This window comes from Artemia sp. Qi Xiang Cuo, chromosome 13 (assembly GCF_049724085.1).
Source record: "Artemia sp. Qi Xiang Cuo chromosome 13, ASM4972408v1, whole genome shotgun sequence".
Classification (NCBI taxonomy): Eukaryota; Metazoa; Arthropoda; class Branchiopoda; order Anostraca; family Artemiidae; genus Artemia; species Artemia sp. Qi Xiang Cuo.
Genome location: NC_142806.1, coordinates 14,487,025 through 14,513,569, shown reverse-complemented (window position 1 = coordinate 14,513,569; position 26,545 = coordinate 14,487,025). Strand labels below are relative to the sequence as shown.

Genomic DNA, 26,545 nt, shown 5'->3' with positions numbered 1-26,545 from the left:
GGAACTTTGAAAATCAAGAGAATGTAACTGTGACAAGGTAAACCACGGCCCCTTTGGGAGCCTAGAGACCCTTTGAGGACCGGGGGGTTCCTTCGGGGTTGGGGTGGGGGGATCGGAGCCCTTTGGGGTTGTGGTAAGGGACCTCACAGATAAACTACGACAAAGCACTACTCTCATGGAACTCGAGTCCAATTTAAAGCAACCCCCGTGCAACTCAATTCCCCTGGTAACTACGCCCCTGTCTTACCAAAACTCCCTAGAAACATTCCCTTCGGTGACTGAACCCTCGTACAACAAGAGTCCTTCAAACGGAACTTTGAAAATACAGAGAATGTAAATTTTACAAGGTAAACCATGGCCCCTTTGGGGGCCTAGAGAACCTTTGAGGACTGGGGGGGTGCCTTGGGGGTGGGGGTGGGGGGATCGGAGCCCTTTGGGGTTGTGGTAAGGGATCTCACGGCTAAACCACGACAAAGCACTACTCTCGTGGAACTCAATTCCCATTTGACTCAACCCCCGTGCAACTGACTCCCCCGTGTAACTGTACCCCTGTCTAACCGAGCCCCCCGTGCACCATTATCCCCTTTAACTGAACCCCCGTAAAACAACAGAGTCCTTCAAACGTAACTTTGAAAATCAAGAGAATGTAAAAATTACAAGGTAACCCCTGGCCCCTTTGGGAGCCTAGAGACCCTTTGTGGACCGGGGAGTTCCCTTGAGGTTGGGGTGGGGGGATTGGAGCCCTTTGGGGTTGTGGTAGGGGACCTCATGGCTAAACCACGACAAAGCACTACTCTCGTGGAACTCAATTCCCATTTAACTCAGCCCCCGTGCAACTGAATCTCCCTTGTAACTGAACCCCTGTATAACCCAAACCCTCGTGCAACAGTCTCCCTTGTAACTGAGCCCCCGTATAAAAACAGCGTCCTTCAAACGGAACTTTGAAAATCAAAAGAATGTAAAAGTTACAAGGTAAACCACGGCCCCTTTGGGAGCCTTGAGACCCTTTGTGGCCGGGGGGGTTCCTTCGGGGTTGGGGTGGGGGGATCGGAGCCCATCGGAGCCCTTTGGGGTTGTGGTAAGGGACCTCACGGCTAAACCACGACAAAGCACTACTCTCGTGGAACTGAATTCCCATTTATTTCAACCCCCGTGCAACTGAATACCCCTTGTAACTGAACCTCTGTATAACCGAAACCCCCCCGTGCAACTGTATCCCCTTTAACTGAACCCTCGTGTAACTCACCCCTCCATGCCACCCATCCCCCTCAAAACACTTTTCAGCCATTTCTTTTTAAATTGACAATATTTTTCAAACGTTACTTATGTATTATACAGACCACATCGGCGAGGTAAAGCTAGGTCAAGTCACAATGTCATTCTATCGTTACTTTTCAATTAAGCTATTGAATACTTTCTAGCAATGTCTCTTGTAAGCGTCAAATCTATTAAGTATCTGAGCTTATTCTTTGTATTGTTGATGCAAGCATCCCCATTCTTTAATTACCCCCGAGGCATTCTTAACCATCGCAATACCTTTACGCAAATATCTTTTCGCAAAAAATTCGCAAATCTCGTAAACTAAAGAAGTAATTACCCCTTTTCAAAACATTAGTCCTTCTATTAATGAACCCATGAAACGAAACCAGTCTTATAGCATCCTCTCGCAATAACAAACCAAACCAGATTATACCCACTTAACCAGATCAAAAATGACGGTCACACTAACTTGATTAGTAATTGGACTTTCAGTCCTACATTCACGGGTTTCTGCAAAGTGCTATGGACTTCATTGAAAAAAATACCATTTTAAAAAAAAATAAAAAATAAACATGTAACCATGAGTTTGACTTCCAAAAAATCGATGTCACAATAGAAAACCCGGCTCTTTGAAAGGTGTAATGACCTGTAGAATAGGACTACTAGAAAAAACCGGAAGGAATGTAAAGGCCGCAATATGGTACCTCTTAGTCTACTGCCGTCAGGATAAGGGTCACCAATAAATAAAACTGCTAACTATTTACGGATAGCTTTCATAGTGGGAAAAGGGGTAACTTTGATCTTTAGTGCCCGATTGGCTTGTTAGGTGAATGGGAGAGTGCTAGGCTGCTTAGAATAGAAGGTCAAGATACTTTTATACCTGCTAAGTCTGAAACTGAAAGTATTAGGCCAAGAGAAACGTAATGTAAAAAAAACACAGTGGGCATGGGCACCAGGGCAACAGGACCCAAAGCTTTTTCGGAGATCGGCTCTAAACTTATATTCTTAAGATCATTCTGGAGCTACGACGATCCTAATGAAGAAGAGAGAATAGAAAACATTTTAGGTTCTTCTGAAACCGAAAACCAGCAAAGGGCCAAAAAAGGATCATTTTTCTGAGCGGTTTGACACTTGTGATCCTAAGTTCTTGGGCCAAGAAGACTCTAATGTGCAAAAGAAATTGAGTTTTAGGACATGGGTCGCCAGGAAAGTAGCCCCAGAAGGTGCATTGCTTGTTTTAAATTTGTTTGTTGTAGTTTTTGTTCGTTTCAAGTACCATACAGTCTCATTTCAAAAAAAAAAATGAATTTAATAATTAAAGCCTTCCCCTCAACGATCCCTAAACCTTCAAGATTCTAAACAGTTGCAACGTGTCTATATTTATCAGCGTAGGGGATGGGGGTCGGTTTGACCTCGGAAGCCTGAAATTATACAATCATAGGAATACCCAGGTTTCAAGAAAGTATAGCAAGACCACCTTTCTTTTTAATTTTATGTATGAATCTTATTTTTTCTAATTGGCTGCTTGGATAATTTATTTTTGATTAAAGTGGCTATATTGAAATTTAAATCCGACACCATATGGTTCCAGGGACAGCTGATGGTTATACACGGTATCGAAAGTGTCGTGGGTTGCCTTCCCATTGGCTTTGGCTTTAAGATCGGGTATTATAATATTAAATGAATGTTGAAACATTGCTCTCCCAACTTTCTAAGATCAATTCGTTCTATGTGATGAGGTCAGGAAGAAAAATTTATAAGAGACAAACGGCTTTTTACTAAAAGCCAATGCCTATTTATTGTCTATAATATGCCAGTATATTGACCCTGAAAAGTAAGAAATAAAGAAAGAGAGTTTAAATTGCTTTTCTGAACAATTTGTTTTTGCTTATCAAACGAGCATATGTACATAGCAACCCTACTACCCTACCCCGTTTTATAACTTTTTAAGGATATTTTCGTTGTGCTAGCCAAAGGAACAAAAGTTTGGGAATTAATTCAATACCTAGTTTTCTCATATTTTTGCAGTGGTACTACTATGTAAGGCAAAGGGATAGAGCAGAGGAATGGAAATGCCAGCCCCAAAAATGGTTGCCTCCAGAATTAGAAAACATGAAATCACCCTGGGATCAGTATCTCTGTTTTTTGGTTCAATTATTTCGGGTATAATCGCGTGTTGGGTTATCAACGGAGGTTGGTCCACCGTCTACTTCAAAATTGAAGATTATGGCTGGTTGTGGTATATACTACAGTATCCTGTTGCTTTCGTGATGGTGGTAAGATAATTCATTAAGCTTTTTTTAGTGCAATGTTAAGTTCTTTTTTGTTTAGTTATGAAAACTTCTATAAGACCTCTTTGCTTTTATGACACGTAAATCGCCTAAAAAAATGCATGACACAAAAGAAAGAATGAAATGCGGGAATATTGAATGTCACTAGCTCACGTGTTGAGCTACCTATTTAGAAACTACAGATCTAGGTAATTTCTAAAAGCAAAAACATTTCACTTATTGCACCCACTCACGTAGACTTCTTTGTCGGTTCTAAGCGTTAGGTTCTAAGGTACGTTTTTGAATTAATCGTCAACCTGTGATCTTCGGCTACTACAGAGCACTGAACTTCAGATATTTCCAGAACCTGGAAGAACAATTATCTCTGAATTATTATCTCCTACAAACATTTGGCGTTTGAATGTCTCCTATACTTTTCAAACAAAGGGGAAAAGAAATTGGAAACGTCGTTTGAGCTAGCTGGCCTATATTCCTTCTGAGAACATTGCTTTTTTCAGGTTGGTGTTCCTTTTTAGCCGAAATAGCTGGTAAAATAAGTAACAAGACAGCCTCGTCAGCAAACGCTTAAGAAGCTGTAGCCAAATCTCACAAAGGTCACCAACAAACAAAATTTTATTTCTGTTTTAGAGAAAAGTCAGGGATGCAAAATTGATCAGTTAAGACACAACAAGAAAAAGGACAAATCGAGGGAAATTATCAACAACTGACACCAATTGCTCAAACTATGGTACTTTGCTAAAATTCTGGCTCATTTCAAACACGGAAAAAACACTTCATTAGTTATTACAGCTTCTGTGCTGATCTGCAATTATAAGCAAGGCATGGTGAAGAGATTCTAGAGAAACATTTTCTCTCTGCGCCAGTTACGTTTCTCAGATGCCCCGGAATCGTCTAGTTGCTGCGTGTGGGGAATATCTTCAGCAAATCATTGTAAAAAATAAAAAAATAAAATCAAGCCCTTGATGATTGGTTCTTGCTAACGAAACGGTGAATGTTTCTAATATTGAACAACTATTTCTTTGTGTCTGCAGAACCTCAGTAGAAAAATATTCATAGGGATTTTCTTGGTTTTGCATCAGTTGGTTACTTATTTAAATGGTGAAGGTATTACTTGGTGAAGGTATTAGGTGGCTGCGGTATGATGGAGCCGCAGCAACAATGAGCAGTATTCTTAGTTTTGTTCAGATCCAATATACGCAAATAGTATCTAAAGGCACTATGCGTACACTATAGCGCACATATTTTCAACAATGTCACTTTTTCCATCTGTTGAATTTCAGCTTTTAATCATGACTTAGAACCTTAATACTTCTCTGCAATTCCTACGGTACTTCGCAGCAGGGATTAAATTCTGAATTATCTTCAGGCATAGATCAGTCCACTGGTCTACCATAGGACAATTTCATATTATATTGGCGAATATGGTCGCTTTAACATTGCTCTAAACAAGGAAAAAAATGTTTTCCCAAAAACTTGATAAAATTGTTGATATAATTTCCCAATAGTTTAAGGGATAAGCACGTAAATGTAGCATCTGTATAAAGAATATTAAAAGAGATTAAGTCTCACGGTTAAATATTAAAACCTTAGAATTATAAACCTTATTTTTATAGAATTATAAAAAGAATTTTTAAGGGGGTAGGGATGGAAGGAGTATTTTTAATTTATTGTCGTCAAATGTTAAGAATATACTACGGATTGATAAGGAGTTACACAAAAGTGCTTAAAGCCAATGAAAGTTTCAAAACATATGAATTTTTATATTTAAAGTGGTTTAAATAACTAAGCTCAGCTTACTTCTATTACTCTTCTAGAAGGAACTACTTTTTTCCTGTAATAAATCAAAACACAACTTATAGGGAAGAAAATGAAGAACTTTCGAGCTGCTTAAATAATTCATTTAGACTACGCATCACACTACTACTAATAATGAAAACTCAATGAAGCATCTAGTCACCTGAGGGCAACGCCGCTGCAAATGCCCCACCTCCATCCCAATCTATTTAAAGCTTCCCTCTTTACACCCTCACAAGAAGGTCAAATTGTCTTTAAATCCTTTCTTACGACCTCTTCCCGCCCCATTCAGGGATGACCTGCTTTTCTTTTGACCCTAGATGAATGGTCAAAAAGGACGATCTTTGACAATCTGTCATCCTTCATCGACAAAACTTGTCCTAGTCACCCGCCCCTTTTTCTTACTATGGCCCCAAAAAAGTAGAATAGAACCACATTTTTCGTATAGATTACTCTTTGAAATAAGGTCAGTCAAATGCGTACCCGTAACGACCCATAGAATATTTCTCTAACAAAAATCCTAGCAGATTCCCCTCAATCTTCCGAACCGTCCTCCTTAATGAATGTCATCGCTCTAGCTTTAAATATTCTAGTACTGATTGGCTGACTTATCTTCCTGTTCTTCTAAACTTTTCTCAACTGTGGAAAAAACCCCTGGGCCTTGGATACTCTCCTTGTAACATTTTCACTTCAACCACCGTCTTTCTAATAATATTACTTCTGCTTTTAACATCTTCACAACAACAATTATCTTTACTACCAAGGTAAGTTAAGCTATCCATTTGATCGATCTTATCTTTACCCAGGGTCATCTATGTGCTTACCTTTATTCCTAGTCTATGAAACTTAGTCTTCTTAACATTAATTTTCGGACCTATTAATTTTTCAAATCTAGACGAAAATGGTAAAATATACGCTCAAATTATTGAGCAGCATTGTTCTATCCCTTCAATGTATTTATCTGGTATACCATACAGGGATAGGACTGTCACTAAGGCTCTTCTATCGGCTAAATCAGACAGTTGTTCATAATCTATAGAACTTAGGACTAAAGGGGACTGACGACTCATGTACTTCTCAATTATTAACCCAAGAGTGAAAATTCGGCCCACTTCCCTTTTTTAAAATCACACTGTTCTTCACTTAAAAATTTATCTATGCCATTTCCAATTCCTAAATCATCATCGTATCATAATCATCATATCATCATCGTAATGCCTCTATAACTGCCACACTCAATTTTATCCTCCTTCTCATAAAGGGGCTTACAGGGGCAGATCTAGAGCAAAATATTGGGGGGGGGGGGTGGACAATGTGACAAGGGCACCAATAAGCGAAATATCGGGGGGGGGGCAATTTGTCAAGGGCGCCAATAATTGACCTAACTGATAATCATTTTTTAAAGAGTGAAAAACAGAAAAAAAACAAGGAAAGAGGGCACCAGAAAAAATATTTGGGGGGAGGGGCAGCCTCCCTGGATCCGTGAGTGGGGTTTTTGTAAAAACGCCAGGTACACGTCAATCTGCCTTTCAATAACGTTGTGACGCTACTTTTAAAACTAAAAATACAAAAAAAAAAACAATTAAAACGGACAAAACTTTTAAGACTGACAAATGAAAAAATAACTCAAAGAGGTGTGCAAATATTTTTATTTCATACCTGAAAGTCTTTTAAAACAGAAAAAATTAACTAAAAACAAAAAAGAATAAAAACTGCATCTTAAAAAAGCAAAACACGGTAAAAACAACAAAAAGAAAAAAGATACAGCGCTTTTAAACAATTCTTCACGAGTATCAGAATTAATTTTGCCTAATCTTAGCACTGGAATGTCCAACACTCTGCGTATGTTCAAGTTAAAGGCCCACTTCTGGTACCCCAATCAGACGGAGGGGTCAAGGTACACACAGTCGAGCAGAAGTTAAGCCTGGAAGTGGATACATCTCCATGTTTCCGATTTAAAAGTCTCAGTACCCTCCCAGCTAGAGAACACCAAGACTCAGTAGTAAATCTTCAAAACAGTAGACAGCGGTACTCAAGTGGTAAAACTTTAATCGCACAGTTTCTTTTCCCTATACATTTTGAATTCAGTACTCCTATGCACATATCGTGAGACCTAGGATTAGGTTTGCCACCCGGTGACCAAAAAATCGCTAGATCTAGTGATTTTCTGGTTGATTTAATAACTTTCTTCAATAATCTAGTGATTAATGCGCAAATTTAGTGATTGTTTTGTTTAGGCAATGTAAAAAATCATTAGAAATAATGATAAATCACTAGGGGGTGCCTAAGACTAAAAAATGAATTGGCTATACAGAAGTAAAAGGAGGAATTTTTCAAAGGCTTTGGGCAATTCCCTTAGTAATTGCTTCAAAGCGTAACCTCATGTAGCGGGGTAATTTATCCAACAAGGGTTGTCACTAACAGCTTGACTTAGAGAAGTTCCAAAAACGAGGTCTTTTCGAGTAATCGTTTTTTATAATGTTTTTTTAGGACTACGTGACGTATTGGTTCCACAGGACTTACCATACCCCCTTCTTGTATAAGAACTTCCATAAGATGCATCATTATTACAAACAACCAACAGCCTTTTCAGTGACAGCCATTCATCCCGTCGAATTTGTCAATATGCAGTTTGTCCAGATTTTGCCCATGTATACAATGCCTATTCACTGGTGTAAGTTATTTGTTTATTTTCTATGTTTTTGCTGAAATTGACGGCAAGACAGGAGCATCTTTCCAATATTTCAAAGTAAGACTGAGCTATTAGAAAGACCAGTTAAAGGAAAGCCCCCATCATTGCCAAGACCCCGCTCTTTAAACTTGAGTTTAGCTTAATATTAATATATATATATATATATATATATATATATATATATATATATATATATATATATATATATATATATATATATATATATATATATATATATATATATATATATATATATATATATATATATATATATATATATATATATATATATATATATATATATATATATATATATATATATATATATATATATTTATATATATATATATATATATATATATATATATATATATATATATATATATATATATATATATATATATATATATATATATATATATATATATATATATATATATATATATATATATATATATATATATAAATATATATATATATATATATATATATATATATATATATATATATATATATATATATATATATATATATATATATATATATATATATATATATATATATATATATATATATATATATATATATATATATATATATATATATATATATATTGGTGACGGTGTTACGGTGAATTACCGTAACACCGTCTAGTCACATTACGTACCTTGGCCTCCCGATTGGTCGTAATCTTCGAGAGACCCAGTCTTTGCTTGTTGAACACCTTTCTAAAAAAAGTGCGCATTGCCTATGCGGGTGTGGTCACTAGCCGTCGCAATTCAAGCCGTAAATATTTGGCTCGTCTTTATAATGCAGTAGCTTTGCCTCATGTCTTGTACCTGTCTCCTTTTTGGGACCTCCTGAGTGCCCAAAACAAGAAAGACATAAGGTTGGTATTTTTCAAGTATGCCCAATATCTTCTTCAAGTGCCGCCTTTTGTTAGAAACCACCATATTGCTGTGAAATATGGAATTGTTGAGCCTCTGAGTGCCGTGGAGGAGGTAATTCAGAATTATGTGAAAAAACTAGAGCTCCTGGATCACGAGTGGGTCCACTCGTATATATATATATATATATATATATATATATATATATATATATATATATATATATATATATATATATATATATATATATATATATATATATTAATAATAAGCTAAACTCAAGTTTAAAGAGCGGGGCCTTGGCAATGATGCCACGGCATCATTGAAAACGAATTATATTACAAATGTTTTCTTTTGTACTTAATATTGAAAATAAATATTAAAATTACAGTAAAATTTTGAACTGGTGAGCTTTTAGCAATTAATATCATTATGCATCAAATATTCAGTTTAATTTATTAGTTCTTTTCAAGATTGGTCAAGACAAATATAGTTTCACTACAAGCAAAATTTGGATACTGCCCCCTTCTTTAACTGTAAAAACCTAAGGCCTTCTGCGTCATTGGTGCTTCACTGAAAACGAATTACTCGTATATTACAAATTTATTATTTACCAGTTCTTACAGCATTGAAAATGAAAATAAGATTACAGTGAAAAAAAAAAATCTTGAACTCATGGATCTTTCAACAATTAATATCATTATATATCTAATATTCCATTTGATTTGTTTATACTTTTCAAGACTGTTCAAGACTCATATAGTTTTGCCATTTTTCTTTAACTCTGCCATTTTTTCTAACTAATCGTGTTGGTTTGTTATGAAAACATTCTATGGCTTCTAGGCATTTCTATTTGAGCGGAAAACTTCACCTCAAATTTTGTGGAACATGCATTTTCTTGCATGAAACACCAAAATATAATAAAATGTCAAGTTTCGGAGTGTTCCACCACTTTCAAGCAAGAGTAGTAACCAAGGTACTATTTTGCTTGCCTGTATAGGAATTCCCATGTTATTTGCTTGCCTGTATAGGACCATGCTATTTGCTTGCCTGTATAGGAATTCCCAATGTTATTTGCTTGCCTGTATAGGACCATGCAAGTTACTTGCCTGTATAGTACCATGCTATTTGCTTGCCTGCATATGACCGTGCTATTTGCGTCCCTGTATAAGACCATGCTATTTGCTTGCCTGTATAGAACCATGTTATTTGCTTGGCTGTATAGAAATTCCCATGTTATTTGCTTGACTGTATAGGACCATGCTATTTGCTTGCCTGTATAGCAATTTCAACGTTATTCTATAGAAGCTTTGCATAACATGTTATGAAGGACAAGTTTTTCTGACACAATTTACCAGATTTCTAATTCATGGTATACATGTATTTTTAAGGTAAACCCGTGTTAGAAAACCAGCACGTCTTGTTTAGCTTTTAATATATTCAATTAATTTTTTGAAAAGGGTAATTACTTCTAAGTTCAATAACCAAATTAAACTTCTGATGGTTAAGAAAGCGTAACGGGTAATTAAAGTATGAGGAATGGGATGCTATAATTAGAGTGGTTTTAAGTTGAAAATTGTGACGTAAAAATAACTCTATTTGCGAATTTTTTGTGAAAAGGTATTTGCGTGAAGGTATTGCGTTGGTTAAGACAGCGTAACGGGCAATTAAAGTATGAGGAATTGGATGCTATAATTAGAATGGTTTTAAGTTGAAAATTGTGACGTAAAAATAACTCTATTTGCGAATTTTTTGCGAAAAGGATTTTGCGTAAGGGTATTGCGTTGGTTAAGAATGCCTCACGGGTAATTAAAGAATGAGGAATTGGATGCTTGCATCAACAATACAAAGAATATGCTCAGATACTTAATAGATTTGACGCCTACAAGAGACATTGGTAAAAGGTATTCAAAAGCTTAATTGAAAAGTAACGATAGAATGACATTGTGACTTGACCTCGCTTTACCTCCCCGATGTGGTCTGTATAATACACAAGTAACGTTTGAAAAGTATTGTCAATTTAAAAAGAAATGGCTGAAAAGTGTTTTGAGGGGGATGGGTTGCATGGAGGGTTGAGTTGCACGAGGGTTCAGTTAAAGGGGGTACAGTTACACGGGGGTTTAGTTAAATTGGGTTGAGTTGCACGAGGTTTCAGTAGCACGGGGGTTCAGTTGTACAGGGTTTCGGTTATACAGGGGTTCAGTTACATGGAGGGTTGAGTTGCACGAGGGTTCAGTTAAAGGGGGTACAGTTACACGGGGGTTTAGTTAAATTGGGTTGAGTTGCACGAGGGTTCATTAGCACGAGAGTTCAGTATCACGGGGGTTCACTTGTACAGGGTTTCGGTTATTAAGGGGTTCAGTTACATGGAGGGTTCAGTTGCACGAGGGTTAACAGGGGTTCAGCTACATTTGCACGAGGGTTCAGTAGCACGAGGGTTCAGTAGCATGGGGATTCAGTTGTACAGGGTTTCGTTTATACAGGGGTTCAGTTACATGGAGAGTTCAATTGCACGAGGGTACAGTTAAAGGGGGTATAGTTACACGGGGGTTTAGTTAAATTGGGTCGAGTTGCACAAGGGTTTAGTAGCACGAGATTTCAGTAGCACGGGGGTTCAGTTGTACAGGGTTTAGCACGGGGGTTCAGTTGTACGGGGTTTCGGTTATACAGGGGTTCAATTACATGGGGGGAGGGTTCAGTTGCATGGGGGGACAGTTACATGTGGATTCAGTTACATGGGGATTAGTTAAATGCGGTTGAAATGCATAGTCTCATTGGAAAAAATTTTAGGTCATACTTAAACAGTTCTATTAAGAGCTATTTTTATGGAAATGTTTCATTTTTGAATTGAAACTATGCTTTTCTGACTGAAGATATACATTTGAATCAGATAATGCGAAAATGTAAACAATTGAAACAGAGAAGTAGGTGTTGACGATATTTTCTATAATTTCGTCTGAAAAATAAGAGTTCAAGCTTAAAAAGTTCTATTAAGAGCTATTTTAATGGTAATGGTTCATTTTTGAAACAAAACTACGCTTTTCTGACTAAAAATATACATTATAATCAGAGAATCATTTATTGAAGATATTTTCTATAATTTCGTCTGAAAAAAAGGAGTTCACGCTTAAAAAGTTCTATTAAGAGCTATTTTTATGGAAATGGTTCATGTCTTTAGCAAAGTTAGCCATAGCTAGTTGAAACTCTGCATAAATATTTTCATTTTTATCCTAATTGTAAAGCAGATAAATGAACATTGAACATCTTTACTGATTTTGTGTGTTTTTGCAGTAAAATCTCTTAACAGTTGCCAACATTACCAGAGCTAGTTTAAGATCTACATTCTTATCTTCATTTTTAGCCTACTTGCGTAGGCAATAATGGAGAATTGAGCTTTTTTTCCGATTGTGTGTGTTTTCGAAGGAAAATAACTGGTCTTTAGCAAGCTTAGCCATAGCTAGTTGAAACTCTGCATAAATATCTTCATTATTAACCTAATTGCAAAGGTAATAATGGAACATTCAAAATCTTGTCTGAGTTTGTGTGTTTTCGAAAGAAAATAGCATTTCATTAGAAAACTTAGTCATATCTAGTTGAAACTATACTTAAATATCGTCATTTTTAGCCTAAAGGTGAAGGAACTAAAGGAGTACTGAACATTTTTCCTGATTTTGTGTGTTTTTGCAAGAAAATAGCTTGTCTTTAGAAAATTTATCCATAGCTAGTGGAAACTCTGCATAAATATCTTCATTTTTAGCCTAATTGCGTAGGTACTGGAGGAACATAGAACATTTTTTCTGATTTTGTGTGTTTTCGCAAGAATATTGCTGGTCTTTAGCAAACTTAGCCATAGCTAGTTGAAACTCTGCATAAATATCTTCATTTTTAGCCTAATTGCGAAGGTGCTAAAGGAAAATTGAACATTTTTTCTGATTTTGTGTGTTTTTGCAAGAAAATAGCTGGTCTTTAGCAAACTTAGCCATAGCTAATTGAAACTCCGCATAAATATCTTAATTTTTAGTCTAATTGCGTAGCTACTAAAGGAACATTGAAAATTTTTTTCTGATTTTGTGTGTTTTCGCAAGAAAATAGCTGGTCCTTAGCAAACTTAGCCATAGCTAGTTGAAACTCTGCATAAATATCTTCATTTTTAGCCTAATTGCGTAGCTACTAAAGGAACATTTTTGTTGTATCTATTGGTATCAATATTCCGTTTTTTAGAGTTTCGGTTACGGGCGCGCACGTAACCTCGTGTAAATTAACCTTAAAAAAATGAAATAAAGCTATGTCGACTTTGCATGTCTCTCTCACTATGTATGCGCCGTCGTGTTGTGTAACCAATCACCAATCAAGTTATTGTATATTGAGTTACCTCCGCTGTCTCTGATTGGTCCCTAAAAATGGGTGTTGTCTAAAAACCAGTCTGGCTGAAACGTGGAGTTTTCGTACTGCTCACTTTTTGCAATGTGTAGGAACCAGTGGGGAATCCCCGCTCGTTTGGAAAGGTGCCAAGGAAAGGCATGCAAATAGCATGGAGTTTCAAAACGTGTTTAATCACGTTTCTTGAATGAAGTATCTGTACTGTATATTCAAGAGGTGAAATCAATAAAGAGCTTGTTACTTACTTACAAATATTTTTATAATTTCTTGAATGAAATTTCCGTATTGTCTATCCAAGAGTTGAATTCAAGACAGAAATTGTTACTTACTGAGAATTTTTTCATAATTTCTTGAATTAAATTTCTACATCGTGTAGCTAAGTGAAAATTGTTTGTGATAAAGAGAAAAGAAAGTTACTTAATTGCGATTTTTTCATAATTTATTGAATGAAGTTTCTGTACTGTATATACAAGAGGTGAAATCAATAAAGAGTTTGTTACTTACTTACAAATATTTTCATAATTTCTTGAATGAAATTTCCGTATTGTTTATCCAAGAGTTGACTTCAAGAAAGAAATTGTTACTTACTGAGAATTTTTTCATAATTTCTTGAATATAATTTCTAGATCGTCTATCTAACTCATGAAAACAATAAAAAGTTTGTTACTTACTTAGAATTTTGTCATAATTTCTTGAACGAAATGTCTTTTTGTTTATCCAACAGGTGAAATCAAGAAAGAATTTGCTACTTAGTTACAATTTTTTCATAATTTCTTGAATGAAATTTCCGTATTGTGTATCCAAGAGTTGACTTCAAGAAAAAAATTGTTACTTACTTAGAATTTTTTGATAATTTCTTGAATTAAATTTCTACATCGTGTAGCTAAGTGAAAATTGTTTGTGATAAAGAGAAACATAATTTCTTGAATTTAATTTCTACATCGTATATCTAACTCGTGAAAACAATAAAGAGTTTGTTACTTACTTAGAATTTTGTCATAATTTCTTGAACGAAATTTTTTTTTTGTTTATCCAACAGGTGAATTCAAGAAAGAATTTGCTACTTAGTTACAATTTTTTCATAATTGTATCTGTACTGTATATCCAAGAGGTGAAATCAATAAAGAGTTTGTTACTTACTTACAAATATTTTCATAATTTCTTGAATGAAATTTCCGTATTGTGTATCCAAGAGTTGACTTCAAGAAAGAAATTGTTACTTACTGAGAATTTTTTCATAATTTCTTGAATTTAATTTCTACATCGTATATCTAACTCGTGAAAACAATATAGAGTTTATTACTTACTTAGAATTTTGTCATAATTTCTTGAACGAAATGTCTTTTTGTTTATCCAACAGGTGAATTCAAGAAAGAATTTGCTACTTAGTTACAGTTTTTTCATAATTTCTTGAATGAAATTTCCGTATTGTGTATCCAAGAGTTGACTTCACGAAAGAAATTGTTACTTACTGAGAATTTTTTCATAAATTCTTGAATTAAATTTCCACATCGTGTAGCTAAGTGAAAATTGTTTGTGATAAAGAGAAAAAAAAAGTTACTTACTTGCGATTTTTTCATAATTTCTTGAATGAAGTATCTGTACTGTATATCCAAGAGGTGAAATCAATAACGATTTCGTTACTTACTTACAAATATTTTTATAATTTCTTGAATTAAATATCTGTATAGTGTATCAAAAAGTTGATTTTAAAAATAAATTGTTATTTACTGGGAATTGTGTCATAATTTCCTGACTTAAATATATGCATTGTATATCTAAGTCGAGAAAACAATAGATAGGTTGTTACTAACTTAGAATTTTGTAATAATTTCTTAAACGAAATGTCTTTGTTTATCCAACTGGTGAATTCAAGAAAGAATTTGCTACTTAGTTACAATTTTTTCATAATTTCTTGAATGAAATTTCCGTATTGCGTATCCAAGAGTTGACTTCAAGAAAGAAATTGTTACTTACTGAGAATTTTTTAATAATTTCTTGAATTAAATTTCTACATCAATTAGCGAAGTGAAATTTGTTTGTGACAAAGAGAAAAAAAAAGTTACTTACTTACGGTTTTTTAATAATTTCTTGAATGAAGTATCTGTACTGTATATACAAGAGGTGAAATCAATAAAGAGTTTGTTACTTACTTACAAATATTTTCATAATTTCTTTAATGAAATTTCCGTATTTTGTATCCAAGAGTTAACTTCAAGAAAGAAATTGTTACTTACTGAGAATTTTTTCATAATTTCTTGAATTAAATTTCTACATCGTGTATCTAAGTCGTGTAAACAATAAAGAGTTTGTTACTTACTTAGAATTTTGTCATAATTTCTTGAACGAAATGTTTTTGTTTATCCAGCAGGTGAATTCAAGAAAGAAATTGCTACTTACTTACAATTTTTTCATAATTTCTTAAATGAAGTTTCTGCATTGTGTATCCAAGAGGTGACTTCAGGAAGGATTTTGTTACTTGCTTACAATAGAAACATTCTAAAGAATAAAGACAGGTTAAGCTTAAATATATTTATTGCTTAAACGTATTAACAGATTTTTTTGAGAAAAAAAAACACAACAACAAATGTTTACATAAAAATAGTACTTACAGTTCACTCTTAAACATCCACAAACGATGGTCCCATGATATAGAATAGTTTTTACCATGTCTTATGGATTTATCACGATCAGGCATGTTCTTAGGTATCCACTGTGCGAAGAACCTAACCTCGTGCTCAGGACGGTGATAACCCCCTTCAAATTTAGGACACTTAAACTCTTCTAGATTGAAAAGTGAAATCCTAAGGTCACACTTTTGAATTAAAACTTTATCTGTAGGTACATTGCCCTTTTACGTAGAGCGCTTCAACCCCAAAAAAGCTGCAAATTTCACTGACTTCCTCCTGAACATTTCTCTGTTCCCGACCAGCATTATTAAGTGGTGTAATCACTCTATCGTAGAATCCCAGTCTGTTTATATGACGTAATGTAGTACTCCACAAGCTATTATCATACTCAAACATGTTATAGTTCACTATCCAATGATAACAGTCAATTTCTTCGAGTTACATAGACAATAATAAAAATGCACATTCAAATATAACACCACAAGATGATTTTTTCAAACTGATAAATTCTGTGTCATACAGTCCTATCATCTTGGAAGTTATTAATGTAGTTGTTAAGAAGAAAAATACTTCATCAAACTTTTATATCTTCGCTCAAGGCTGAATGGAGTTATGGCTAGGGGGATGATTCCTAAAACCATCTGAATTCATTGTGGAGAGGAGTCATAAAACCCCTGGAAGTCATTGCGGGAAGGAGTCATTGAACTCTCGGTAACTGATAAATTCTGTGTCATACAGTCCTATCATCTTGGAAGTTATTAATGTAGTTGTTAAGTAGAAAAAAACTTCATCAAACTTTTATATCTTCGCTCAAGGTTGAATGGAGTTATGGCTAGGGGGATGAGTCCGAAAACCATCTGAATTCATTAGAGGGAGGAGTCATAAAACCCTCCAGGAACCTAACACCCATGAACATCTAAAAAACTATGTCTGAAAACCCAAACAGCTAACTAAATATTATAATTCATGATTTCAGGCACGTAAGGCTCAATAGTAACCGAAACTCTAAAAAACGGAATATTGATACCAATAGATACAACAAAAACGTTACTTTAGTACCTACGCAATTAGTCTAAAAAATTAAGATATTCATGCAGATTTTCAACTAGCTATGGGTAAGTTTGCTAAAGGCAAGCTTTTTTCTTGCGAAAACACACAAAATCAGAAAAAAATGTACAGTGTTCCTTTAGAAACTACGCAATTAGACTAAAAAAATGAAGATATTTATGCAGGGTTTCAACTAGCTATGGCTAAGTTTGCTAAAGACCAGCTATTTTCTTGCGAAAACAAACAAAATCAGAAAAAAATTTTCAATGTTCCTTTAGTAACTACGCAATTAGACTAAAAATTAAGATATTTACGCGGAGTTTCAACTAACTATGGCTAAGTTTCCTGAAGACCAGCTATTTTCTTGCAAAAACACACAAACTCAGAAAAAATGTTCAATGTTCCTTTAGTATCTTCACAATTAGGCTAAAAATTAAGATATTTATGCAGAGTTTCAACTAGCTATGGCTAAGTTTGCTAAAGACCAGCTATTTTCCTGCGAAAACACACAAAATCAGAAAAAATGTTCAATGTTCCTTTAGTACCTACACAATTAGGCTAAAAATGAAGATATTTATGTAGAGTTTCAACTAGCTATGGCTAAGTTTGCTAAAGACCAGTTATTTTCTTGCGAAAACACACAAAATCAGAAAAAATGTTCAATTTTCCTTTAGTACCTACACAATTAGACTAAAAATCAAAATATATATGCAGAGTTTCAACTCGCTATGGCTAAGTTTGCTAAAGACAAGCTATTTTCTTGCGAAAACACACAAAATCCGAAAAAATGTTCAATTTTACTTTCGTACCCACGCAATTAGGCTAAAAATGAAGATACTTATGCAGAGTTTTTACTAGCTATTGCTAATTTTGCTAAAGATCAGCTAGTTACTTTCTAGAAACCAAAACTTCATAAAAAAATGTTCATTATTCCTAGAGTACCTTGGCAATTAGGTTAAAAATTAAGATATTTATGTGCATTTTAAACTTGATATGGCTATATTTGCTCAACAAAAGCTATTTTCTTGCGAAAAACCTCACACTCAGAAAAAATGTTATATGTTCTGTGCTGAAATTATCCAGGAAGATTAAAAATAATATTACTTTGCAGATGTTAAAAGGTATATTTCTAATTTTAATAATGTCCTGATTTTTTCTGGAAAGATCCCTAACTAATGGAGCAATTTTTCTCAGTTCTTTACTTTCTTACACCACTATACTAAAAATGAAGATATATATGTACAGTTTCTACTAGCTATGGCTAAGTTTGCTAAAGACATGAATCATTTCCATAAAAAAAGATCTTAATAAAACTTTTTAAGCGTGAACTCCTGTTTTTCAGACGAAATTATAGAAAATATCTTCAATACATGATTCTCTGATTATAATGTATATTTTCAGTCAGAAAAGCGTGGTTTTGGTTCAAAAATGAACCATTTCCATAAAAATAGCTATTAATAAAACTTTTTAAGCGTGAACTCCTATTTTTCAGACGAAATTATAGAAAATATCGTCAAAACACATTTCTCTGTTTCAATTGTGTACATTTTCACATTTTCTTATTCAAATGTGTATTTTCAGTCAGAAAAGCGTAGTTTCAATTCAAAAATGAACCATTTCCATAAAAATAGCTCTTAATAGAACTGTTTAAGTATGACCTCCAATTTTTTCCAATGAGACTATGCAACTCAACCGCATTTAGCTAATACCCATGTAACTGAATCCGCATGTAACTGAACCCCCATGCAACTGAATCCTCCCCCCATGTAATTGAACCCCTGTATAACCGAAACCCCGTACAACTGAACCCCCGTGCTAAACCCTGTACAACTGAACCCCCTTGCTACTGAAATCTCGTGCTACTGAACCCTTGTGCAACTCGACCCAATCTAACTAAACCCCCGTGTAACTATACCCCCTTTAACTGAACCCTCGTGCAATTGAACCCTCCATGTAACTGAACCCCTGTATAACCGAAACCCTGTACAACTGAATCCCCATGCTACTGAACCCTCGTGCTACTGAACTCTCGTGCAAATGTAACTGAACCCCTGTTAACCCTTGTGCAACTGAACCCTCCATGTAACTGAGCCCCTGTATAACCGAAACCCTGTACAAGTGAACCCCCGTGCTACTGAACTCTCGTGCTACTCAACCATCGTGCAACTCAACCCAATTTAACTAAACCTACTAAAATTGTATGGGATGAGAAACTAAAGAGAAGCTCAGAAACTAAACCTACCAATTTAAGTACCTACTAAAATTGTCACCATGGACAAAACTACTTTTCATGATTTGCCAAGAGTTTCCAGAAAGGGGTCGTATATAATATATGTAGCAGAGCGGTAGCGTTGTAAATACTTTCCGGTAGTGGACGGTTAAATCTCAGAGTGGATCAACTGGTTTTACTGAGCAATCACCTAGTGCGACATTACTACTACTAATACTACTACTAACAACTCACCGCAGTACCAAGCCGCCTGAGGTGAACACAACTACGCACGATCCTCCTCCACCCCAATATATTCAAAGCCTCCCTTTTTACACCCGCCCACGAAGTTCCCATTTCCTTTAAATCTTTCTTTATGACGTCCTCCCACCCCAGACGGGGACGACCTGCTTTCCGTTTAGCCCTAAATGGTTGGCCGAAAAGAACAATCTTCGGCAATATGTCATCCTTCATCCTCACAACGTGCCCTAACCACCTCAACCTTAGTAGGAGGGTTATTCTTCCAATTGTAAAACAAGACTTCCAACTTTGGGGAGTTAAATCTTAGACCGAATTTCTCGTAATTGGACTGCAGACATAAGAATATTTCCGAAAGGCGGTGAAGCGTCCGGCTGAGATTCAGCGTGTCATCAGCATAGCATACCAGGGAGATGTCAATGGAACTGAGAAAGCATAATGAAGGACAGCTTTCTTGAGGCTCAATAATGTAGTTGTTGAAGAAATTGGGGGATAAAACTGTCCCCTGACGGGCACCTTTGCGGACTGGTATCAAAGCTGACCATAGTGCTGGCGGAATGCCTTTATCGGAAATGATCTTGAGTCGCACGCGAAGGCGAGAGTAAAAATCACAGAAAGCCCGAATAATTATTTGAGTTCAATCCTCTTTTAGCTAAGTTTAGCAACATAAGCGCAGGAATCATTGAATCAAACGCTCTCTGCATGTCTAAGCCACCGATCGCTAGGCTTTTTCCTAATTTGTTTGCATCTAGGAGTGAATTTGCAACGACATGGAGAGCTTCAGCACAACCAATACCGCGTTGGAAACCGAAATGTCTTGGAGGACTGCAAGATAGTTTATCAAACTCATCTACTAATAGAAGTTCAAATAACTTGCAAAGAGAAGTAGCAATCGTGATTGGACGGAAAAAGGAGCATTGCATGGTAGCTTTTCCTTTTTTGGGAACTGGTGTAAGATCTCCAATTGAGAAAGTGGTTGGGACAATACCCTGAATGAGGATAATCTGCATCAGGAGAGTTACGTGACTAATGAGAGCGGGCCAATAACTTTTTAGAGGGAGTGCCGTAATCTCATCAATCCCAAAAGATTGTTTAGGCTTTAGGCGAGAGATGGCCTTGCACACAGCTCCCTCTTTTAAAACATAATCACCCTGAGGACAATTAGCTAAGAAATCGTCCAACTCAGCTTCGTATCTTTCGTTGAGGGTAGGGTCAGGAGCCAAAAATTCAGACTCATAGTACGCATACAATTCAGAATCAGGGATAGCAGATGCGGACAAAGACTCATCGCTTTTAGAGGACAGAAAACCCCAAAGGAGAGAAGGATTCTTTTTGGCACTTGTAGATTCAATATCAGTCATCTTTTTTCTGTGAACTTTAAGCTCGTCGCAAATTTTCTTTTTGTGAACAGACGAATTGAATTGACTAACCCCAAGTGGGGTTATCCACAAGAAATCCAAAGTTGAAGCCAGAATTTAGACTTAGAAGGGGTATCCACTAAATCAGGACTTTCGGACCAGCCAGGAAGGGTAGGATGACAGGGTCTACTTAGAGGAACGGAAGCTTTTTCAGCACAGAGAGGGGCATGGCCAATTTCTGCGCAATATATGTCGACTGATAGTTGTGTTTCCTCCTTTGAAAGAGCAGTCAATCTGGGGAGAAGATGGAAAGGGGCAGGGATCTTACAAAGGACTCTGGCAGTTTCTTCTTGGAATAAAACCGGATTAATTTTACGCCAATCACGGCGAGACCTAGGAGGTGTTTTAGAAGTTGTTTGCGTTTGTCTATCGGAGCTGTGGCAAGGAATCTTGGTTGAGAACTGTATTGGTAAGTGATCAGATATCTGAAAATCAAGCACAACCTTGACAGGCGAGATCCTGAGATTTGCAAACGCTACGACATGATCGAGATTTGATGTAGACATTGAGGTGTGTACGTGAGTAAAATTTAAATATTTGCACTTGAGATCAAACTGGTCTCCAAAAATACTAAGCAACCGCGTAGAACGTAAAGACCTAGATAAGAGCGGTTCAGTCAAATCGCAATTGAAGTCACCAACTAATATGCATTGAAGGCTTAAGGATCTAATACGGTTAATACGCTGGCCGAATCACTAAAAAAAGTGAAAGCACGCTCCGAGCTCTCATCATGGTAATTTGTTGGTAAATATACATTAATAAAAACTCAACCCTCAACACAAACCGCTAGAAAGTTATCATTATCTTCGAATACACTAGATCTTAGAGTCAAACGAACAAAATTGGCAATACCACCGGAGGGTTACCTTTTTCCACTTAGCTGCTTCGCTGAAACTGTATAAACCGAAACTGAACTATTAAAACTAAGAGTGCTTTTACTGCGGCTTGTGATGAAATGTTCTTGTAAACAGACAACTTCATTTTCATCAAATATCTCATTTAAAGTAACAATTTTATTCACGAACGAGCCATTAATGTTCCACGATACATATTTAACTGCAGAAGCTTCAGATGTCAATTCTTTTGTGGTTTACTGTTTGAGGGGCATTTTACACTATAACACGTGTGACTACTGATTTTGCAATCAACACAGAAGGGCGGCTTTAGTCTCACGTGTGTCTCACGTAGAACGATGTTCATTTGAGCCACATCTAGAGCATATAGGTTGAGCCGTACACTGGGAAGCGAGGTGACTGATTTTGTGACAGTTAGCTTAAACGGATCAGCAGGTAGACGTTCATAACCGATAATCACCGAAACACTTACGAATTATTGGAGTTCACTCATAGTGTCAAAATACACTTTGAAAGAACGGGATTTCCCGTACTATTCAGTCTTCGTAATATTCGGGATCAGATTTTTAGTCCATCACAGTTCATATCCTCAGGGACATTTCGAAGCACAACTATGTGCAGGGGTTCTCGAACAGCAATTTTGAGATCGGGCTTGGAAGATTTCGTTCATTCGTTTGCAGATTTGAGAAGTTCGCGTATGTCATTTACATTTTCACAGAAACTGTCTATCAAAGCTTTCCGGTCATTTGGGCCACTGACTTCCTTCGGGAGATTTTTCAAGACAGCAGAATAGGAAGGATTTTTGGCTTGGACGTTTCAGGTGCACTACGACTGCTTGTGAAATTACTGTTGGCTGGAGTGGACTGGGCAGCTAAATAACTATCAAGCTTCCGAGAAAATTCATTTACTTTGGCAGTAACTGTTGCATTCACCGCATCACCGATGATCGGAACCGAACAGGGGCTAAAGAGGACAAATTTTGAGATGCTGGCATTCTTTTTCGCGGCTGCTACTAGAAGTTTGCACATTTCAATGATATTGTCTTCCTCTTTAGAGTGGGCCACAAGACGATTCTTAATATTCAGCTCAGTATGAAGGATTTGCTTTGCCTTTATAACGTCTTCATGTGAATAAAAAGCAACACACGCTTTTATGACACAGTCCAATTTTATTCTATCTGTAAGCGCTCTCGTAACACAATTCAATAACGGATTCAAAATGATTTTTTCACTTTCAGCCATCGTAATTCTAAGCGTAGTCAAATCTCAATGTAAAGTCACTAAACAAAGACTTACCCGCAAGGGAGATTTTTTAATTCTCCCACTTTTCAATAAACACCTTCTAAATATCCAATGAAATAATCCAATCCAAATAAAATAGTTAAGACAAACAGTCAATATAGCCAAAAACTGTTTTTTTTTCAACCGATTAGTCTCTAAGAAAATAAGAAGTAAGCAGGTATTGCAGGCTAAAATCCATTTTATTCCTCCAAATAGAAGAGGCCAGGAGTAAATCTCTTCTCCTTATTTTTATTATATGCATCGCCTGGAATGTTTGGAAATTTGCGCCTAAAAGTAAATTTTTTATGCTTTATGCACTCTTCCCCGCAAAATATGCACTGACCTACACCTTAATAGCTTATGCCCAACTATGCAATACATTACAACGGTCAGTATTACTGGTTAAATAGTCTATATCTGCAGTAGCGATTAATTTTTATGGACTGCATTTTCTCGATTGCAGTTTCGAGCCAAAATTATTATTTTGCAGTACAAACTGACAAAAGGGCATTTTGCTGCAGCTGCAGGGTTTCTTTTCTTCTTCTTAATCTAAGACCATTTAGTAGACAAGATTACTACTAGAGGAAAAAAACGAAATGTCTTCTTTTGTTAAATAGAAGGTCGGAATCCATATTTAGGGTCCTTAGCCATGTTGAACGTCGTGGTGGATACAACTTCGTGAGTGCAATTTTGTGGCACAAAAATGATTACACACGTTTAACGATAGTTTTCTCCCCTTTCCAAAAATTGTCAAAATTTTCTCATTCTACCATTTCTCACTTGTAAGCTTAGAATTCATGAATTTCGCAAATATAAAATCAGCATAAAAAAGATAATTATTTGGATTTAATAGATTGTCAAAAATTTATTTTTTTGGCAATCGAAATAGGCAAAATAAAAGTGGAATGTCTTTGAGCTTGGTGGGAAGAGGTCGCAAAAGCTTACAGCAAAAGTAGGCATTTTATGGAAGGAATTATGTGTCAGAAATATTTTTCCCCACTGATTTCCTTTTCTAGCAACTATGTGCATCCTGCTTTCATACATTTATTACCATGGTATAATTGATCATTCAGGAATCAACTTTAAAGCATATTGGTGGCAACCCTGGCAACCAGATTGCATTTTTCACGACAACCATCACCAGTATTTTCATGTCAATTTTGGATTCAACATTTTCTTCTGGGATAAGGTAACTTTCTCTGATGGTTGTGAATATTGATGGTTGCAAATCAAGAAGCTATAGAGTTCATTGCGGAGTTAAACAAAGTTTGGTTCTAGGGCCCCTACTTTACCTAATTTATGTAGATACCATGCGATTTTATATTACTGGAACATTGATCACGTCCTCTGCTGACGACACTGTGTTTACAGTGACATCATCTTGCGAAAATCTTTTGATTGAAAAGGCTAATAAGGCCCTAAATGAACTGGCACATTTTACAAGATGTAGCTGTCTATCTGTTAATGTTTTTAAGACGAATTTCATGACTTTTTGTAAAATCGGTACTCCCATTATTTAAAAAAAAATATATCTGAATGGTGTATTCTTAAAACAAGGTAATAATTTAAAATATTTGGATTTTTGTCTTGATTTCAACTTGAATTGGCAATTAAAACATAAAGTTTTACCACGGAGTTGTAAGAATGCTATCGCTTTTACATCTCTATGGAATAGACAAGAAATATTTTATCAAAAATGGAGAGTGATCATAGAAACAATATATAAGGTGGTTATGACGTAAAGATGTCCTAGAATAGCTATGATACTCGTATATCATCGGCCCAAAGCTTCTATTTATAGTCTTACAAAGTTTCAATATTTCTTAGTATCAACAAAGTTGAGTTTTTTTGGGAAGCAACAATTTTTTTATATTTTTGTACATTATGAGACAAAAACCTTGTCGAGCTATTTTTTCTCTTTCTTTACAGCCCCATGGAACATACCGTTAAAAAGGATTAATTTATAGAGAAAACATATTTTATAAAAACTGTAAAGTAATGACATTAGCAACATATCATGCGGCTATGATATAAAAGTTGTCTTAGAATACCTGTCATGACTGCACTAAGTTTCCGTTTGTAGTCTGAAAAATTTCAATATTTCCTAACAGCAAGATATTTAAAGCTTTCCTGGTAGCAAAAATAATCTTTAGTTTTGGTATATGATGAGATAAAAACTTTTTGTTGAGTATTTTTCTCTTTGACTACACCCCCCATGGAACATAGCATCAAAAAGATCGAATCTAAAGAGAAGACATATTTTGTGGAAAATGGAAAGCAATGATGGAAGCAGCATATGATGCGGCTATGACATAAAAACTGTCTTAGAATAGTTGCAAACTGTCACGGCTGCCTCAGGCTTCCACTTGTAGTCTGAAAATTTAATGTTTCCTAGTAGCAGAAAATTTACACTATTCCTAGTGGCAAAAAACAATCGTTTAGTTTTTGTACATGACGAGATTAAAATATTTTTAAGTTATTTTTTCTCTTTGCTTACACCCCCATGGGACATACCATCAAAAACATAGAATCGACAGAGAAGAATTATTTTATGGAGAAATGGAAAGCAATGATAGAAGCAGTATATGATGCGGCTATGACATAAAAACTTTTTATAATAGTTACGAACTTCCATTTGCTGTAATAAAAATTTAATATTTCTTAGTACCTGGAAATTTAAACTCTTCCTGGTAGCAAAAAAAAAAAAAAATATTAGTTTTTGTACAACACGAGATAAAAACATTTTTTGATTTATTTTTTCACTTTGCTCTCAGCTCCATGGAACATACCGTCAAAAGGATAGAATCTACAGAGAAGATATATTTTACGGAAAAGGAAAATCAGTGACAGAAGCCACACATCATGAACTTAAAGAAGACATAGCAGAACGAACATCAGAAAATCCTTTAGCTTATAGAGGAGATAAAAGAGAATTTGACCTTGAGGATTTTTTAATGAACGATAAAAAGAGGGAGTGAAACATTTTCTTCCTTTAGCCTTACACAATAATTTGTTCGATAGTCATATTTTCCTTTTGTTAGCATTGTTTAAATATTAAATTCGTTTCTTTAAGATGAAATGACATGTATTTGAAGCCAATAAATAGTGTAGTAAAATAGATTTCGTTGTGGTACTATAATGGTTGTACCCTTGTCCTTGGACGGGGTATGGTTACGGTCCTAAGGAGGATAAAAACTTGAGTAACGGTTCCTTAGGGTCAGCCTGACTAATAATCGGAATCGTACCTACTGGTAATTGACGAGAAGCTTAAATAACGTTATATACAGAGGTTTGGTATAATATGATAACTTTTACTTAACTACACAGCAGACAACGGTACAGACTTAAACTCAAAAGGTTATAACTAATACATAAAATAGATAAGAAAAGCACGTAGCACTTACTATGTCAAATGATCCAAAAACCAGAGGTAATAAAAATAGTTCAAAGATTACAACCGCGTTATCAGAGGCAGCGCTGTAGCGTTGCCTATAGTAGAGGCCATACGGCTCCAATGTTTTATTATTTTTTTCCCCCATAGGCAC

The 26,545-nt window shown here is 35.5% G+C and overlaps 1 protein-coding gene across 1 annotated transcript; it reads left to right on the top strand.

Annotated features, from left to right (window-relative positions):
* The first annotated feature begins 3,259 nt into the window (after positions 1-3,259).
* LOC148944993 (lathosterol oxidase-like) lies at positions 3,260-26,118 on the top strand. The gene is made up of 4 exons (XM_089098667.1): positions 3,260-3,536; positions 7,836-8,019; positions 24,017-24,189; positions 25,775-26,118. The coding sequence occupies exons 1-4, from the start codon at positions 3,327-3,329 to the stop codon at positions 25,976-25,978; spliced, it is 771 nt and encodes a 256-aa protein (XP_088954793.1). The 5' UTR covers positions 3,260-3,326; the 3' UTR covers positions 25,979-26,118.
* Positions 26,119-26,545: the final 427 nt, after the last annotated feature.

Bases quoted from the DNA above. Each gene is read 5' to 3' on its own strand.
- LOC148944993 (XM_089098667.1), top strand. From the start codon at position 3,327: ATGGAAATGCCAGCCCCAAAAATGGTTGCCTCCAGAATTAGAAAACAT. The intron at 3,537-7,835 runs GTAAGATAATTC...ATGTTTTTTTAG, and splicing joins CTGTTGCTTTCGTGATGGTG to GACTACGTGACGTATTGGTT. The intron at 24,190-25,774 runs GTAACTTTCTCT...CTTTGCTCTCAG, and splicing joins ACATTTTCTTCTGGGATAAG to CTCCATGGAACATACCGTCA.